At 45.2% G+C, this 18,287-nt stretch overlaps 2 protein-coding genes across 2 annotated transcripts; one reads left to right on the top strand and one right to left on the bottom strand.

Annotated features, from left to right (window-relative positions):
- Positions 1–4,081: 4,081 nt before the first annotated feature.
- LOC119363052 (LRR receptor-like serine/threonine-protein kinase RPK2) lies at positions 4,082–7,774 on the top strand. Its single transcript, XM_037628357.1, has one exon. It carries the CDS (start codon positions 4,102–4,104, stop codon positions 7,471–7,473), a length of 3,372 nt encoding a protein of 1,123 aa, XP_037484254.1. The 5' UTR covers positions 4,082–4,101; the 3' UTR covers positions 7,474–7,774.
- A 552-nt stretch (positions 7,775–8,326) lies between these two features.
- On the bottom strand, positions 8,327–9,888 carry LOC119360776 (glycerophosphodiester phosphodiesterase GDPD6-like; the record flags this gene model as incomplete). Its single annotated transcript, XM_037626279.1, has 4 exons — positions 8,327–9,118; positions 9,220–9,329; positions 9,411–9,485; positions 9,615–9,888. Coding segments are annotated over 4 exons (1,008 nt in total), but the record flags the coding sequence as incomplete, so codon positions are not given.
- Between the last annotated feature and the right edge of the window lie 8,399 nt (positions 9,889–18,287).

Raw genomic sequence — 18,287 nt, 5'->3', positions numbered from 1 at the left:
GTCTTTGCCGCACCTACTTTGACCTCTACCAGATGCCGCCGAAGGAGTGGGTGACCACGGCCATGTTGTACACTGAAGGCCACGCCACTCTATGGTGTCATGCATACAAGCCCCTACATGGCCTCGACACTTGGATCACTTTCACTGTAGTGGTGCAAGCAGGGTTCGGTCGAGACGGGTTTGACGCGTTGCTTCACCGGCGACCACCTTCCGGGGTATGGTGGCAGGTATGCTGTTACGTATGCAGGAACGAGACAGTGCATCAAGAGGCAATGGACGGCTACACATGAGAGTGGTGTACGCAACAACGGGGAGCTTGGAACGGGGCAGAGATTGGACCTTCGCACGAGTTATGTGTGTGTGTGTGCGAAAAACAGCCTAAAGCTCTAATAGCATATTCGGAAATATGCAACTTCTATTTCAGGTGACCATAGATCAGTATGTACAGGTACAAGGGTGGTACAATATGCAGAATAGCCTTTATAGAATACGAAAAATACAAATAATACACGGCTAAATATATATAACTCTAACAACATCTTTTATCCGCAATTCGGATTGCATATCTTGAATTCTGCTTGTTTTTGTCGCTTGCAGATCTTCATGATCAAGTTGATCGTGCTTCCAACACCATCAATAATTACATATGAGTTAGTTTAACGATTGCATAAACACATCGTCTAGTAATCGGTGTTGTCAGGGTCGTCATAGTCTCCTCCTACGAATATCAATGACCTCTCGTTAAAAGATCAAGACACCAGTTAGAGGTCGATGGTTGCTTCGATTTGGATATGCCGCCGAAAAAGTTGAATCGCTTCACACCGCTGGTGGCTGCTCACCACCACTTTTGCGCTTCTTTATTCCAAAGCGGACAAGCAACTGGAGCTTAGTCTTAAAGCCTTGCCGTCAAGAACAATGTTATCGTCCATCACTAGCGACGTAGCCAGTCACCTAACATGGAGAAAAACATCCCTGATATACTTGTTTTTTGAACAAAAGAGGGGTTTTCCCTGATATACTTGTTGCTCTCGCTTGTTTTTAGTACTCCCTCCGCTCATTTTTGTAAGTCATTTTAAACAGCTTAAAATGTGATGTTTTGTACATTGTCTGAAATATCGTCAAGGTTTTATAAAAATAAACAGAGGAAGTAGTATTATTAATCCATTCTTCCTCGGCTGATCGGCCGGCCTAGCACGCGCGCATGAAAATGCAGCGCGGCCGGAAAAGGCTGGCGGAGGCGGCCGCCAGAGCTTTTTCCTCGGAGCCGACTCAGCTCCATGCCCCGTCGGCGTCACCCTCGCTCGAAAAATCTATTCCTAGCGCGCAAAACACGCCGGATCCACGCAATACCACGCCACCCAGTCATCACCACCGCGCACCGCACTCTTTCTCTCTCTCTCTCTCTCCTTAGGCCCCGTTTGGATTGTCGTGTTCTTCTCAAATACACCCGTAAAGAATACAAGTCTCAGCTCGTCGTTTCATTTTTGCTAAGCGGCCGGTAAGATACAGGTGTAAAATATACACCTCCGTATTTGAATACAACCAATCCAAGCGCGGCCTTATCTGTCCCCGCGCGTGCTCCACTACCGGTGCCGGAGCCGCAGCTTTGACTGCCCATCGCCGCCGTTGACTGGCCCCAGGCCCCACGTCTCCACTCAGAGAGCCACCGGAAACCACCAACCCAGCCCACTGCCTGCCGGCCCTGCGGCCCCACGGCCCCCCGTACGCGAGGTGGCGGGCTCTCGGCCCCCGTCGCTTTCGGAGCTCCGAGCCCCTCGGCGCGGAAAGCAACGGGGTGGGAGGGGCCGCACCAGCGAGGAGCGGAGCGCGTGCGCGCATCGGTCGGGGTAGGCAGCGACGTAGCCACGTTCGGACACGGCCGTGGCGGCAGACGGGCGGTAGATCAAACGGGCGCGTGCGTGCGAGAGGTTGGCGCGGGAGGCGACGGTGAGGAAGCACCGGCCGGCGTGGGACGGGGACGAAAGGCAAGGAAACGGAAAGCCGACGGATCCGCTTTGCGACTGGCTTTGGCAAGTTTTGCGGCTGGCTACACAAGTACATGCACGCGGTGTTTCACGGATATTTTTAAATTTCACGAACATTTGTGAAGCCTGTGAACATTTTAAAATCCGCAAAACTTTTTCAAATGCATGAAGATTGTTTGAAACCATGGATATTTTCACAATTCACAGACAGTTTATAAAAAGGCGTGTATTTTTAATTCACAACATTTTATGAAATCCCAAGGTTCTTTAAAACACGTAAATTTCTTCTCTAATCTCTAATGCTACTTCTGTATCAAAATATAAGATGTTTTAAATTAAACTACAAAGACGTCTTACATTTTGGTCCGGAAGGAGTACTACCTAAATACTCCGTAAATTAATATAAAAATTTTTAATCACTAAATAAGATATTTTTTAGTTACTAATTTAGTGACCTGTAAAGAGTTTTATATTAGTTTATTATATACTACTTGAACAAGACATAAGGTTTTCTTTCCTGCCAAAATATTTCATTCAACCTTACGTACGTCCCTCCTTGCTTTCTTATTTTGATTTTCTCCTCCTATCTCGTTTTCTCCCACCGATTTTTCTTAAAACCCCTTTAACTTTGATAAGATAATATGTGATTAGAAAATAAAATACTAAAATTACTTAGGTAAATCACGAGCATGATTTGACAAATATTTATTAATATGCTAGCCGGCGATTTTCTATCCATATTGATATGATTATGTATACATATGTGTGTGTATATAGACACACACACTAAGAACTGTGAAACATATGTCTATCACTAAGGCTGGTCATAGTGGGGAGTAACTTAGACTAGTAACATGCATATGTTAGTAGTCTATGTTACTACCTCTATAATGAGTAGTAACATATGTGTAGTGTCATGCATCACCTCATTTATTATTTTGTAGACTCATTGCATTGGGAACCGCTATGTGATGGTAACATATTATATTACTCTATTTGCCTCTCTCTTCATTAATTACCTGACACATCATCTTTTTTGCTTATGTGGCATGTATATTACTACCTAAGTTACTCCCACTATGGCTAGCCTAAGAACCGTGAACGAGTTTTCCCGTAGCAATGATTGGTGATAGCACTTAAAACAACGGACTCCCTAGTTTGTCTATATCATTCTCCGAGGCATTAAGACCCTATCAATGGGTCACCACATGTCTTCACTAATACTAATAAATATCTCATGTCTTCTTATTCTCTCTCATATGCTTTTCGTCTTGGTCACTAATACTACATGCCGGCATGGACACATCCAAGTATCATTGTCGATAATGCACAACTTTGCCACTTCGCCTGTGCACCACTCTATACCACGGGGCCACGACGCCCCCCTACACACCAACACACACAAGCCATCGTTGTTGGCAATCCCTTTTAGCCTCCTCACATGATATTCAGTCACCATTTTCTTTTTTTAAAAATGCCTTGAATATTGATTCTCAAATTCATGATATTGTGACCCTAAAAAACTACTCCCTCCGTTCCAAAATAGATGACCCAACTTTGTACTAAGTTAGTACAAAGTTGGGTCATCTATTTTGAAACGGAGAGAGTATGTGTTTTGCGGGGTCCGAATAAATCATGTTAATGTGGAGTAACTGGGAACCCACTGTTTGTTTACACTAACTGAAAACTCACTTAGCCCAAAATAACAAGCAATTATTTTTTTGACAGGAATAAGTCTCACTATTAATCCCCTAAAAGAAAGTCTCATTAAACAAACGGCAATGCTACACGTACAAGCGATTTACAGGCTTTTACAGGATGATTAACCTTGATTGGTCAATAAGTGAGCGGGGCAGCCCACGCCCCTAAAAATCAGGGGGGAAAGGTTTATGATTAGTTGTTAGATCAAAGGAGCGTGTAAAAACATGTAAGTTTTTGTATGCCTAGCATTTTTGTTAAACAAAAGCCCGGGGCCAAGCAGCCAAAATGGGTAACCAGAGTCAATGGGACAGCCAACCAGGGTCTCCCTCCCTGGCAAGTGCCAACCACACTCGCCCCACACGGTCGCACCGTGCTAGTGCCAGTGCTACTGTGCGGCTGCGCCCAGCTCGCCCACATGCCCCGAGCTTCCAACCCAAGCAAACCCCACGCCACCCCCACCACCCGACGGCTCGCGACGCGGAGCTCCGCCCCAGCCGAGGTCCCCGCCGCCGTGCTCCCGCACCGGGTCCCGGGCCTCCCCCACTGTCTCACTCCATTGCGACGGCGGCACCCGCCGCCGCCGCGTCCCATGGCCACCATGCTTTCCCAAACCCTACACATGCTGCTGCTGCTGCTCGTCACGGCCGTTCGCGCGTCTGGCGGAGGCGGCGGCGAGCGGGGGTCCCTGCTCAGGTTCAAGGCGGCCGTGACCGCCGACCCGGGCGGGCTCCTCCGCGACTGGTCCCCGGCGTCGGCCGACCACTGCCTCTGGCCGGGCGTGTCCTGCGGCGCGTCCGGCGAGGTCGTGGCGCTCAACGTCTCCTCCTCCCCCGGCCGCCGCCTGGCGGGCGCGCTCTCCCCGTCCGTCGCGGCGCTGCGCGGCCTCCGCGTGCTCGCGCTCCCCTCCCACGCGCTCTCGGGCCCGCTCCCCGCCGCGATCTGGTCGCTGCGCCGCCTCCTCGTGCTCGACCTCTCCGGCAACCGCCTCCAGGGCGAGATCCCGCCGTCGCTCGCCTGCGCCGCGCTGCAGACGCTGGACCTCGCCTACAACCAGCTCAACGGCTCCGTGCCCGCCGCGCTCGGCTCGCTCTTGGTGCTGCGGCGCCTCTCGCTTGCATCCAACCGCCTGGGCGGCGCCATCCCGGACGAACTGGGCGGTGCCGGCTGCCGCAGCCTGCAGTTCCTCGATCTCTCCGGGAACCTCCTCGTCGGCGGCATCCCCCGGAGCTTGGGGAACTGCAGCAAGCTGGAGGCGCTCTTGCTCCCCTCCAACCTGCTGGATGACGTCATCCCGCCGGAGATCGGACGCCTCAGCAATTTGCGTGCTTTGGATGTGTCGAGGAACAGTCTGAGCGGCCCTGTGCCAGCGGAGCTCGGTGGTTGTGTTGAACTTTCAGTGCTAGTGCTGTCCAACCCTTATGCGCTGGTTGGTGGTTTGAATGCATCGGATGGTGAGGATGTTGAGGACTTCAACTATTTCGAGGGAGGGATTCCGGATGTTGTTGCTGCGTTGCCGAAGCTGAGGGTGTTATGGGCGCCAAGGGCTACGCTGGAGGGGGAGTTGCCGGGGAACTGGACTTCTTGCCATAGCTTGGAGATGATGAACTTGGGAGAGAATCTAATCTCTGGTGGAATTCCTAAAGGGCTGTTGGACTGCAAGCATCTTAAGTTCCTGAATTTGAGCTCGAACAAGTTAACAGGTTCAGTTGACGCATCACTTCCTGTGCCCTGCATGGATGTGTTTGATGTCAGCGGAAACCGACTGTCTGGCTCGATTCCAGTGTTTCTCTCAAAGGATTGCCCTTCATCTCAGCTCCCATTTGATGGCCTGGTGTCAGAATACTCTTCCTTCTTTGCATATCAGGCGATGGCAGGCTTCTTTTCATCGTCAGCAGTCATGGCTACGGATTTGACGAGTTGCCATAGTTTTGCCCAGAACAATTTTACTGGAACAGTGACATCCTTGCCGATTGCTGCCGAGAAGCTGGGAATGCAGGGGTCCTATGCTTTCCTTGCTGATGGGAATAATCTTGTTGGTGAGTTGCAACCTGGCCTATTCAGTAAGTGCAACAGTTCAAGGGGTTTCATGGTGGACGTTAGCAACAACCTGATAACAGGAGGTATTCCTGTAGAGATTGGATCATTGTGCAGTTCTCTTGTTGTTCTTGGTGCTGCTGGTAACCGCCTTTCTGGTTTGATACCACCAAGTATTGGACAGTTGACTTATCTTATCAGCTTGGATTTGAGTAGGAACCAGCTTCGTGGTGAAATTCCGACTTCTGTCAAGAGCTTACCGCATTTGGAGCTACTTTCTTTGGGTCATAACCTTCTAAATGGAACTATTCCAAATGATATTAATCAGCTGCAGTCTCTGAAGGTTTTGGACCTGTCCTCAAACCTCCTCGCTGGAGAGATCCCTCGTGCACTCGCTGACTTGACAAATCTCACTGCCCTCCTCCTTGATAATAATAAACTTACTGGGAAGATACCAGCTGAATTTGCCAATGCGGCATCTCTTACCATGTTTAACGTGTCATTCAACAATTTGTCTGGTCCAGTGCCAACAAATAGCAGTGCAGTTGGATGTGACAGCATTATTGGAAATCCTTTGCTACAATCTTGTCACACGTATACCCTGGCTGTTCCCTCCGCAGCTCAGCAGGGTCGTGATCTGAATTCATACGACAACGATACAGCGCCTGTGGATCCACAAAACCAAGGAGGAAACAGTTCATTCAATGCAATTGAAATAGCTTCGATAACATCAGCAACAGCTATTGTTTCAGTCCTTCTTGCTCTGATTGTACTATTTATTTACACAAGAAAGTGCGCACCCTTTATGTCAGCTCGATCATCTGGAAGAAGGGAAGTTATAATCTTCCAAGAAATCGGAGTGCCGATCACTTATGAGACTGTTGTTCGAGCTACTGGAACTTTCAACGCAAGCAATTGCATTGGAAGTGGGGGTTTTGGAGCCACTTACAAAGCTGAAATTTCACCTGGAGTCTTGGTAGCTATAAAGAGGCTTTCTGTTGGGAGATTGCAAGGATGGGAACAGTTCCATGCTGAGATCAAAACTCTTGGGAGATTAAGACATCCCAATCTTGTTACCTTGGTAGGCTACCATCTTGGTGAATCTGAAATGTTTCTCATATATAACTACTTGCCTGGAGGAAATCTTGAGAGATTCATACAAGAGAGATCAAAGAGACCAGTAGAGTGGAAGAGGCTGCACAAGATTGCTCTGGACATTGCAAAAGCACTCGCTTATCTGCATGACACCTGTGTTCCTAGGATCCTTCATCGTGACGTGAAACCAAACAATATTTTGTTGGACACTAACCATAATGCTTACCTCTCAGACTTTGGACTGGCAAGGCTCTTGGGAAATTCGGAAACCCATGCAACCACTGGTGTTGCGGGAACTTTTGGATATGTTGCTCCAGAATATGCTATGACTTGCCGTGTTTCAGATAAAGCCGATGTTTATAGCTATGGTGTTGTACTGATGGAGCTAATATCAGACAAGAAGGCCTTGGATCCATCATTTTCTCCTTATGGTAATGGGTTTAACATAGTTGCCTGGGCATGCATGCTGCTCAAGCAAGGCCGTGCTCGTGATTTCTTCGTCGATGGTTTGTGGGATGTGGGCCCGCATGATGACTTGGTAGAGGTGTTGCATTTAGCAGTGATGTGCACCGTTGAATCGCTCTCTATACGACCAACTATGAAGCTAGTTGTTCAACGACTAAAGCAACTCCAGCCTCCAATACGTGAACACCGATGAGGGCGCATGATTCACATGCTGAACTTGTAGAAGGTACAGATAACTGTAACTTGGGCCCCTTGATGATTTTTCTTCTTCTAATCAATCGTTTAACTAGATTGTATCTTGTAGATCCCAGCTTTGTATAATATAGTTCTCCACTTAATTGCCAACTACTGTATCTGCAGATATGACAAGCAGATGTAAATTAACAATCTTAGTTCTAAAGATTTGATTCACGATTGGCTGACTCCATCTTGTTGTATCGTTTACAAGATTATTCAGTGTCTTGATATTGATAAATGCATCCACAAAATTTTGATGTCCTCGTCCACAAAGTTGCATGTTCAGTGTGTGCACATCATCTGCTAAAGTTTTGGTATGGATATATTTCTCATTGTTTGCTAAACTTGTATATGGAGAAATGTGTTGATGTGATCAATTAATTCAGCATGTAGAAATTATGTACACCATCCAGGAATCGCAAGCAGAATATGCAACTTTTTGGTTCAGTTGACACATTTGTGTCTTGTGTTACTGATTTTTATCTTCTCTGGTTAGAAAGATGAACAGTTACCATTTTGCCTTGTTGGGAGACCCACTGAAGAACCTCACAACTCTCACCAGTTGAAGAAAATTGTAAAAAAACATGGCCTGATATTGTTGCTGTTAGCTTATACTCCCTCCGTTCGGAATTACTTGTCGCAGAAGTGGATGTATCTAGCTGTATTTTAGTTCTAGATACATCCATTTTCGAGACAAGTAATTCCAAACGGAGGGAGTAGTATTAACTGAGAACAGGGGACACCACCATCACATCCGCAAGAGAAGCTAGACGTATTTTAGTTCTAGATACATCCATTTTCGAGACAAATAATTCCAAACGGAGGGAGTAATATTAACTGAGAACAGGGGACACCACCATCACATCCGCACGATGCACGATAAGAGAAGCTAGTCCCCATGTAACGAATCCATTCCATGTATTGCCAGTGCAAAATCCAATCCTGAGATCAATTTATCTCACGGCGCGAAACAGTAAACAACCCAAGGAGAAGAGAAACCTATCTGAACCTGTCTGTGGCTACGTACGTACTACTCATGTGTGGTTTGCCGATCAGTTCTTGGCGGCGGTCCATTCCTGGAAGCGGCGGAGGCTGGCGGGGAAGTCGGTGAAGAGGCCGTCGACGCCGACGGTGTTGAGCCAGTAGTCGTACTCGGCGTAGGGGTCCTGCCGGAAGTTGTAGTGCAGGAAGCGGTTCTCGTTCCGGTACGTGTAGGGGTGCACCTGCAGGCCCCTGGCGTGCGCCATGGCCACCATGTCCGTCGGCGTCGCCAGCTTGTTCTCCCTGGTTGGCGGCACCACCGTGTCCTTCCACGGCCCGATCCCCACCACGTACTCCCTCATGTAGTCCAGGTACTCGTCCGAGGTGATCTCCTCGTACGACTGGTCCGTGTCCTCCGTCCGCACCGTCACGTCGTCGATGAGGAACACCTTGGGCGAGTCGGTCAGGTCGGCGGCGTAGATGAGCGACGTCGGCGCGAAGGACTGGATGAACACCGGCCTCTCCGTCCACCGCTTCGTCATGTACTTGCCCCCGTACCCGTACTTCTTCAGCGTCCCGATGAACTTGTCCTCGTACTTCTTCCCGTCCGCCCACTTCACCTGCAATCGTTGTGATACGTCGACAAGTGAATTCATGGACAGTTAACAAGCCAGGGTTCAGGGAGATGATGTGGCTTTGTTTATGGGTGTTGATCACGTACTTGCTGGTTGATGAAGACGGGGCTCTTCATCTCCGGGTAGATCCCGACGACCCTCTTGGCGTTCAGCGCGATGTCGATGAACTCGTCGAAGGTGATGATGGGAGAAATGCCTGGGCAAACGAAGGGGATTAATCTGGATGCATGAATGATCTGTTTTTAACGGAATAATGATGAAATTAATGTAAGCGTACCATCGTGAGATTTGTCACGGAAGGACCATCTCTGCTTCACTCTCAGCGTTTTCAGCTCGGCCAGCGTGAAATCAGCTGCCAAATCAGCAAGGCAATCGGTTGATTAATTGATCCTTAAATCTTCGCGGATCGATTCAAGATAGGAATGTGGTTAAGATTCTGATCGAGAATAAGAAGGTGGTTATGATGGATGGGCGGGCGTACTGATGAAGTATCCGGTGACGTTGGCCCACTGCACCTCGAGCGTGCGGCGGCGGGAGGCGAACTCCTTGTGGTCGGCGACGTCGGTGGTGTCGTCCAGCGTCACGTCGTGGAAGCAGACGAGGTGGCCGTCCTTGGTGGCCACGATGTCCGCCTCGATGAAGTCGGCGCCCTCGTCGACGGCGCGCATGAAGGCCGCCGCCGTCTCCTCGGGGAGCTCGCCGTTGGAGCCCCTGTGCGCGATGTTGTACGGCCGCGACGTCTGCAGCGGCTGCTTCGCCGCCGCCGCCCCGACCAGCGGCCGCGCCGTCGCACCAATGCTCGCGCACCCGAGGACCAGCAGCGCCGCCGCGACGATGACCCCTGCGCACGCACGCACGCAAACACAAGTCAGGCGTACACGAAGATTGAGTCAGCGGGATCACGAGAGAGATCGGAGACGTTACAGAGGGAAGCCATTTCGCCCCACGTTGCGCGAGCTTGTGTTGGCGGCGTAGGCTGCTGCCGGCTGGCCGTGGGTGGCGGTAGGGTAGTTAAGATGGCGGCGATGCCGAGTATATATGAGAAGACTTGCGAGGAATATCCTAACAATATTTTGGGGTTGTTTCACATTCTACTAATCTGTTTTTCAGTTGCTAAATGATCTCTTTGGTATAGCGGGATAGTCTCGCTTCCTCTAGAAGAAAGTATATAATGTATTTTTTTTATTTTTCAACTTTATACACGGATATTTGTAATAGAGATCCTTAGTTTTTGGGGCATGCCAGGCGTGAAAGATCAGCCGGTTCGCGAGCCGTCAGATTTACCACATCAAACGGCCGAACGCATCTACACTACTGCAACACAGGTCTTGTTGCAGAATTATTTCTGCAACACATGTCTTGTTGCGAAATTTTTTCGTAACTGAGGTTTTGTTGTATTTTTTGCAACTGAGGTCATGTTGCAGAAAAATTTCGCAAGAAATTTTTTGCTGCAAAACATATACCCGTTGCAGAGCATTGCAACACCGCATACATTTTGCAGAACCGTGTTAAACGAAGGATGGTATGTGGGGCCTCACTTGGTCACGTGTCACGTAGGGAAGGTGGCGGACGTGGACGTTGTGATCCGTCGGGTGATGGTAAATGTTTCCCTTAGTTTTTCTTTTCTTTTTGAAAACAATCTTGAGTTTGTTGACTGCAAATGGAAACTAACAAAGTTCCAGTTGGCATCACGTTTTATTTTTGTTCGGAGCTGACATTGCAGTATTTAGGCCTAAAGCCTGTTCCGGCGAATTTTTTCTTTGAAGGGAATGCCACTTGGCAGTTTATTTTGACTTTAAGAGAGTTACATCCTTAAGTAGATGCGGTAAAAAGAAAACTAGGTGGATCATCGTCCCATTTGATTCAAAAGCATGTCTAGCTGAGGGGTGTGCCAAAGTGTTTGCTTTCTGTGGACAGTGCTGAAAACGAATTCAAGAGATTTCATAAGCATAATGGAAGCAGTCTGCCAGGATATCTGAGTAAGGAGCCAAGATGTCCAGATCGCCCTTACATGCGTGGACGGTTCGAGCGAAATTTACTTTGGCAGATAGGGATGAGGTTTCCAGCGACCTGTTTAGCAGAGACCATGGCTCATCCATCCAGAAACAAAAAGGGGAATAACTGCCCCTTGCGGAATTCTCAAAAAGCAAAAAAAAAAACAAAAAAAACTACCCCTAACGGGGGTCTCCATGAGTTGCTTTTGGTGGCCTGGAAGCATGTCAAGTGTCGCATTTAACCGCTCACATGTCACGTGTTGAGTGTTTCCTCTGGATTTCTTTTTCTGTACGCATTTTCGTGTTCTACATGGGTTTTTCTTTGACTTTTCAGTTTTCCTTACGTTTTTCATAGGTTTTGGAGATTTTTTATACAGATACAATTGTGCTTTTTGAAAAAAATAAATTAGTGCTTTCATGAGAAGCATAGATTTGCTTCACGTGAAAGCATAAATTAACTTTCACGAGAAGCATAGAATTGCTTAGCATGGAAGCAAATATTTGCTTGCATGGTAAGCACAACTGTACTTCTTGGAACAAAAAAAATTCTGTACTTCCATGAAAAGCACACAAATTTGCTTCCTTCTCGGAAAAAAGTGCTTCCATGAGAAACATATATCTGCTTCGCATGCAAGCACAGTTGTGCTTCTCCAGAAAAAATGAAAGGCGCAACCTGTGCTTCCAAAAAGTAAAAACCACAACCGTGCTTCTGGGCTTCTTTTTTTTCCTTCTTTTTTGGTATTTTCTCCTTGTGCGAACTTGTATTTCGGTTCATTTGGTTTTTTTCACTATTTCTTTTTTTTCTTGGTTTTCGTTTTTATTGATTTCTTTTCTAAAAAAGGATCGTCAAAACCTATTAACATGGGATCTAGTTTGAAGATCTTGATGCGAGAAATCCAACAATGAGAGCGGTTCAGTATTTGGACGCACAGTTCAAGAGATAAGACGGTTTGGAAGAATGATTCTATGAAAAAAAAGAAAAACTCGCATGTTGTGACAAGTGGCACCCATGCAGTTCGCTATTTCTCAAGCCACAGAAGATGAGAGAGTAACCTTTGCAAGAGGCATCCTTAACTAGTGATTTCAAACAAAAAGACCAACCATGAACAAGTGGGCACGGATACACCCTGAGTCAATCCATACTCCATCCTTGCCTTTGAACCAAAGGCCACCTAGATTATGTCCGTAATAGGTTTGTGTGTCTATAATGGTAATGTCTCGATGATAGACGCGGTGTTACATAAAATGTGGGTTTTTGTGGCTGACACACCTAAATTATTATAAAAAGGCCCGTAGTGTTTTGGTCTTGTGGGTTAGAGGTTTAATAAAAAAATGAACTTCAGGATACTAGCATTCAGAGTTGGCATTTTAAGAAGAAATGAGAGCCATGGGCAAGCCCCATCAAGCTTCAAACCCAAACGGGCGAGGCATAGACATGCACTACTGGCCACTCGAATTATGTTCTGTTCTCTAGGTTAGTGGTTTTTGATTCTATGGATTGCCGTCCAACGTTTTAGCCTAACTTGGCAGTGGCAAGATCAACGACGATGTAGAAATTGTTTTGATTTGCGGTTCTTATATTTAAGTGCTTTGTGCTCCCAACCTTTTCTGTCGATAATATGGTGATGAGGCAGTGGTTCACAATTGTTCCTTGCTAGAGATGTGTCATGAGCCGACCGCATGAAGCATTTTTCTTCTCCCCCAAGAAGTGACTCCAGGCGACTAAGGTTTCGACTCCTCTCGTTAGCGCCGTCGTTTGTCCGCCCCGCCTTCGATGGCCTTAGGGTCATGGAGGTGCGAAGGACCCATGCCCTGTGCTGGAAGATGGGAGCTCGCTCTCGTTCTTGTTTGGTTTAGTGTCTTGGTTGGCGCTGTGTGGCGGCGCCAATGTCCCATAGTAGGAATAATGTCTCTCACGTCCAGTCCATGCCCTGATGGTGCATCTACCGTCGTTGAAGGGCGTGTGGTGGTGCCTCTTTGCCAAATATCCTGGGAATTAATCGATGCTGGTCTTTGGTCGATCCATGTGGATCCATTCTTCGCCCGTCTTTGACCATGTGTCTACACGTTTGACCCCACCGATCTACGCTACTCTTCATCGATGATGGTTGCTGTTATGATTCGCTAACCCTCTGGTGCCTTAACACGATGACTTTTTAACCGATTACTACAACTAGGTTTATCCTGCTCCGGTGAGGGAAGGTGATGACGGTGGTGTGCCTTTGGCTCGCTTTAGTGCTTGTAGCCGTCGCTAGGTGGTCCACGAACTTAGTTGTATCTTTTGTTACTTCTGGTGTTCTTTGTACTGCCATGATAGATAATGAATAGAATGATAGTTTCTCACGCAAAAAGAAAAAGGAGTAAAGAGATGTGTCACGAGCCACAGTGGATTAGTATCTTAGAGCATTCAATAGTATTCGTATTTCACATGAAGAAAGCAGTAGCAACAAAACTGAAGATCATTATGCTAAGCTAACGGATGAGTCTTGTCCATCACATCATTCTTCTAATGATGTGATCCCGTTCATCAAATGACAACACATGTTTGTGTTTAGGAAACTTAACCATCTTTAATTAACGGGCTAGTCAAGTAGAGGCATACTAGGGACATGGTGTTTTGTCTATATATCCACACATGTATCAAGTTTCCGGTTAATACAATTCTAGCATGAATAATAGACATTTATCATGATATAAGGAAATATAAAATAATAACTTTATTATTGCCTCTAGGGCATATTTCCTTCAATTACTGCCGAGCAACTGATAGAAAAGCGCAAAGTTATGACGATATCTAAGGCAATGATCATGCATATAGGCATCACGTCCGTGTCAAGTAGACCGAAAAGATTCTGCATCTAATAATATTACTCCACACATCGACTGCTATCCAACATGCATCTAGAGTATTAAGTTCGTGAAGAACAGAGTAACACATTAAGTAAGATGACATGATGTAGAGGAATTAAATCAAGCAATATGATGAAAACTCCAAGTTTTTATCCTCGATGGCAACAATACAATACGTGCCTTGCTGCCCCTACTGTCACTGGGAAAGGACACCGCAAGTTTGAACCCAAAGCTAAGCCACAAATACGATGTCAACTACATGATCATGCAAAGCAATATGACAATGATGATGCGTGTCATAATGAACAGAACGGTGGAAACTTGCATGGCAATATATCTCGGAATGGCTATGGAAATGCCATAATAGGTAGGTATGGCGGCTGTTTTGAGGAAGGTATATGGTGGGTGTATGGTACCGGCGAAAGTTGTGCGGTACTAGAGAGGCTAGCAATGGTGGAAGGGTGAGAGTGCGTATAATCCATGGACTCAACATTAGTCATAAAGAACTCACATACTTATTGCAAAAACCTATTAGTTATCGAAACAAAGTACTACGCGCATGCTCCTAGGGGGATAGATTGGTAGGAAAAGACCATCGCTCGTCCCCGATCGCCACTCATAAGGAAGGCAATCAAAAAATAAATCATGCTCCGACCTCATCACATAACGGTTCACCATACGTGCATGCTACGGGAATCACAAACTTTAACACAAGTATTTCTCAAATTCACAATTACTCACTAGCATGACTCTAATATCAGCATCTTTATATCTCAAAACAATCATAAGGAATCAAACTTCTCATAGTATTCAATGCACTTTATATGAAAGTTTTTATTATATCCCTCTTGGATGCCTATCATATTAGGACTAAATTTATAACCAAAGCAAATTACCATGATGTTTAAAGACTCTCAAAATAATATAAGTGAAGCATTAGATTTCATCAATTTCCATAAAATAAAGCAACCGCCGTGCCCTAAAAAGATATAAGTGAAGCACTAGGGCAATATTGCCTAGCTCAAAAGATATGAGTGAAGCACATAGAGTATTCTAATAAATCACGATTCATGCGTGTCCCTCTCAAAAGGTGTGTACAGCAAGGACGATTGTGGCAAACTAAAAAGCAAAGACTCAAATCATACAAGACGCTCCAAGCAAAACACATATCATGTGGTGAATAAAAATATAGCCTCAAGTAAAGTAACCGATAGACGAAGACGAAAGAGAGGATGCCTTCCGGGGCATCCCCAAGCTTAGGCTCTTGGTTATCCTTGAATATTACCTTGGGGTGCCTTGGGCATCCCCAAGCTTAGGCTCTTGCCACTCCTTATTCCATAGTCCATCAAATCCTTACCCAAAACTTGAAAACTTCACAACACAAAACTCAACAGAAAATCTCATAAGCTCTGTTAGTATAATAAAATAAATCACCACTTTATGGTACTGTTGTGAACTCATTTTTTATTTATATTGGTGTAATATCTATTGTATTCCAACTTTTCCATGGTTCATACCCCCTGATACTACCCATAGATTCATCAAAATAAGCAAACAAAACATAGAAAACAGAATCTGTCAAAAACAGAATAATTTGTAGCAATCTAAAAACTTAGAATACTTCTGTAACTCCAAAAATTCTGGAAAGTTAGTACAACCTGGGCAATTTGTGTACCAATCCAGTTCAAGAAGAATCAGATCAAAATCACGCTTCTGTGAATTATGTAAATTATTTTCCTGGGCACAAAAGTTTCTGTTTCTCAGCAAGATTAAAACAACTATCACTCTAAGCTATCCCAAAGGTCTTACTTGGCAAAAACACTAATTAAAACACAAAACCACATCTAACCAGAGGCTAGGTGAATTATTTATTGCAAAACAGGAACAAAAAGGAAGAAAAAATAAAATTTGGTTGCGTCCCAACAAGTGCTATTGTTTAACGCCCTTAGCTAGGCATAAAACACAAATAGATCTAGGTATAATCGTAGTAATGATAAGGCAAATCACGAAAACTCAACGCATACTCCCTTCGTTCAGCAGCAAGTTTTCTTTGTGGTAAGCAAAAGTAATTAAAAGGGCTAAATTTAATGAGATAATGTTCCCCAAGATCAAGCTCGGGAGGAATTGGTTCCTCCTTTGGCCCTTCATATTGTATTACCAACTCATCATTGTAAGCGTTCTTTTGGCAAAAGTCATGATCTTGTGTCAGAGAGAGAAACCCATTCCGTTGTTTTGAATAGCAAACTTATCATTTAGCTTAGGAATCTTATCAACTAAAACATCGGTAGGGACTCTCTTTCTTAAATTTTCATTATAAGCAACATGATCTAGAGATCGTAAACGCATTATGTCCTTTTGGTTGAAGAGAATTACCTCTATGAGAGGACGACCACCATCTACTTTATAATGCATGGAAATTTCACTAGCTTCTTTCATAATAAATCTAAACTCATGTGCTAGAAATATAGTGGCGACACGCTTAACAGAAGAATGCTCAATATTAGAAAACTCTAGAAAAATCGTTTCTATGGATGGATGCATATGAATAAATTGTCTTTCAAGTTCAACTACGAGCAAAGATATAGCATCCGAAAGACTACTAGTTTTATGGAGAATAGATCCACCTAATGTGGGTAACATACCGACACAAGTAAAGAAATCTTGAATAGCCCCTTTTCCAATAATATTGCCGCTACCTATGCGAAGTTTTTTAGTGTGTAAGATAGTAGATTCTTCATGAGGATTAGAAAAAGCATCAAAATTTCCCCCATCGTTACTACTATCTTTTTCAGTGATAACCTCCCCAATTTCAGACATGATGGCAACAAACCGATCTAGCAAATGAGCAAACCGAAAGAAAACGAAGAAGACGAACGGAAGAGGGCCGAAGAAAAGGCAAATATTTTCAAAAATTGTTTTAGAAGTGGGGGAGAGGAAAACGAGAGGCCAATGACGAATAATGTAATGCAAGCGATGAGAGTTTTATGATGGGTACTTGGTATGTTTGACTTGGCGTAGATCTCCCCGACAACGGTGCCAAAAATTCTTCCTGCTACTACTTGAGCTTGTGTTGGTTTTTCCCTTGAAGAGGAAAGGGTGATGCAGCAAAGTAGAGATAAGTATTTCCCTCAGTTTGAGAAGCAAGGTATCAATCTAGTAGGAGACACACAAATCACCGAATACCTGCACAAAAAATCAAACAACTTGCACCCAACGCGATAAACGGGTTGTCAATACCTTGACGGTTACTTGCAAAAGTGAGATCTGATAGAGATAGATAAACGATAAAGTAAATATTTTTGGTATTTTTGGTTTATAGATCAGAAAGTAAAAATTGCAAAATAGGGAATTAATATGATGGAAAATAGAAGATCAGAAACTAATATGATGGAAAATAGACCTGGGGGTCATAGGTTTCACTAGAGGCTTCTCTCAAGATAGTAAACAATATGATGGGTGAACAAATTACTGCCGAGCAATTGATAGAAAAGCGCAAAGTTATGACGATATCTAAGGCAATGATCGTGAATATAGGCATCATGTCCGTGTCAAGTAGACCGAAAAGATTCTGCATCTACTACTATTACTCCACACATCAACCCCTATCCAACATGCATCTAGAGTATTAAGTTCATGAAGAACATAGTAACGCATTAAGTAAGATGACACGATGTAGAGGAATTAACTCAGGCAGTATGATGAAAACCCCATCTTTTTATCCTCGATGGCAACAATACAATATGTGCCTTGCTGCCCCAACTGTCACTGGGAAAGGACACTGCAAGATTGAACCCAAAGTTAAGCACTTCTCCCATTGCAAGAATAACCAATCTAGTTGGCCAAACTAAACCGATAGTTCAAAGAGAATTACAAAGATATCAAATCATGCATATAAGAATATAGAGAAGATTCAAATAATATTCATAGATAAGCTGATCATAAATCCACAATTCATCGGATCTCGGCAAACACACCGCAAAAAAGTATTACATTGAATAGATCTCCAACAAAATCGAGGAGAATATGGTATTGAGAATCAAAGAGAGAGAAGAAGCCATCTAGCTACTAGCTATGGACCCGTAGGTCTGTGGTAAACTACTCATGCTTCATCGGAAGGGCAAAGAGTTGATGTAGAAGCCCTCCATGATCGAATCCCCCTCCGGTAGGGTGCTAGAAAAGGTCCCTAGATGGGATCTCACGGGTACAGAAGGTTGCGGCGGTGGAGAAGTGTTTTTGTGGATGCCTCTTGTGCTTTGGGGATATATGAGAACATATAGGCGAAAGAATTAGGTCAGGAGGGTCACGGGGGG

This window comes from Triticum dicoccoides, chromosome 2B (assembly GCF_002162155.2).
Source record: "Triticum dicoccoides isolate Atlit2015 ecotype Zavitan chromosome 2B, WEW_v2.0, whole genome shotgun sequence".
NCBI classification, from domain to species: Eukaryota; Viridiplantae; Streptophyta; class Magnoliopsida; order Poales; family Poaceae; genus Triticum; species Triticum dicoccoides.
This window is presented reverse-complemented; position numbering and strand designations above follow the sequence as displayed.

Coding starts and splice junctions, on each gene's coding strand:
- LOC119363052 (XM_037628357.1), top strand. CDS start 4,102: ATGCCCCGAGCTTCCAACCCAAGCAAACCCCACGCCACCCCCACCACC.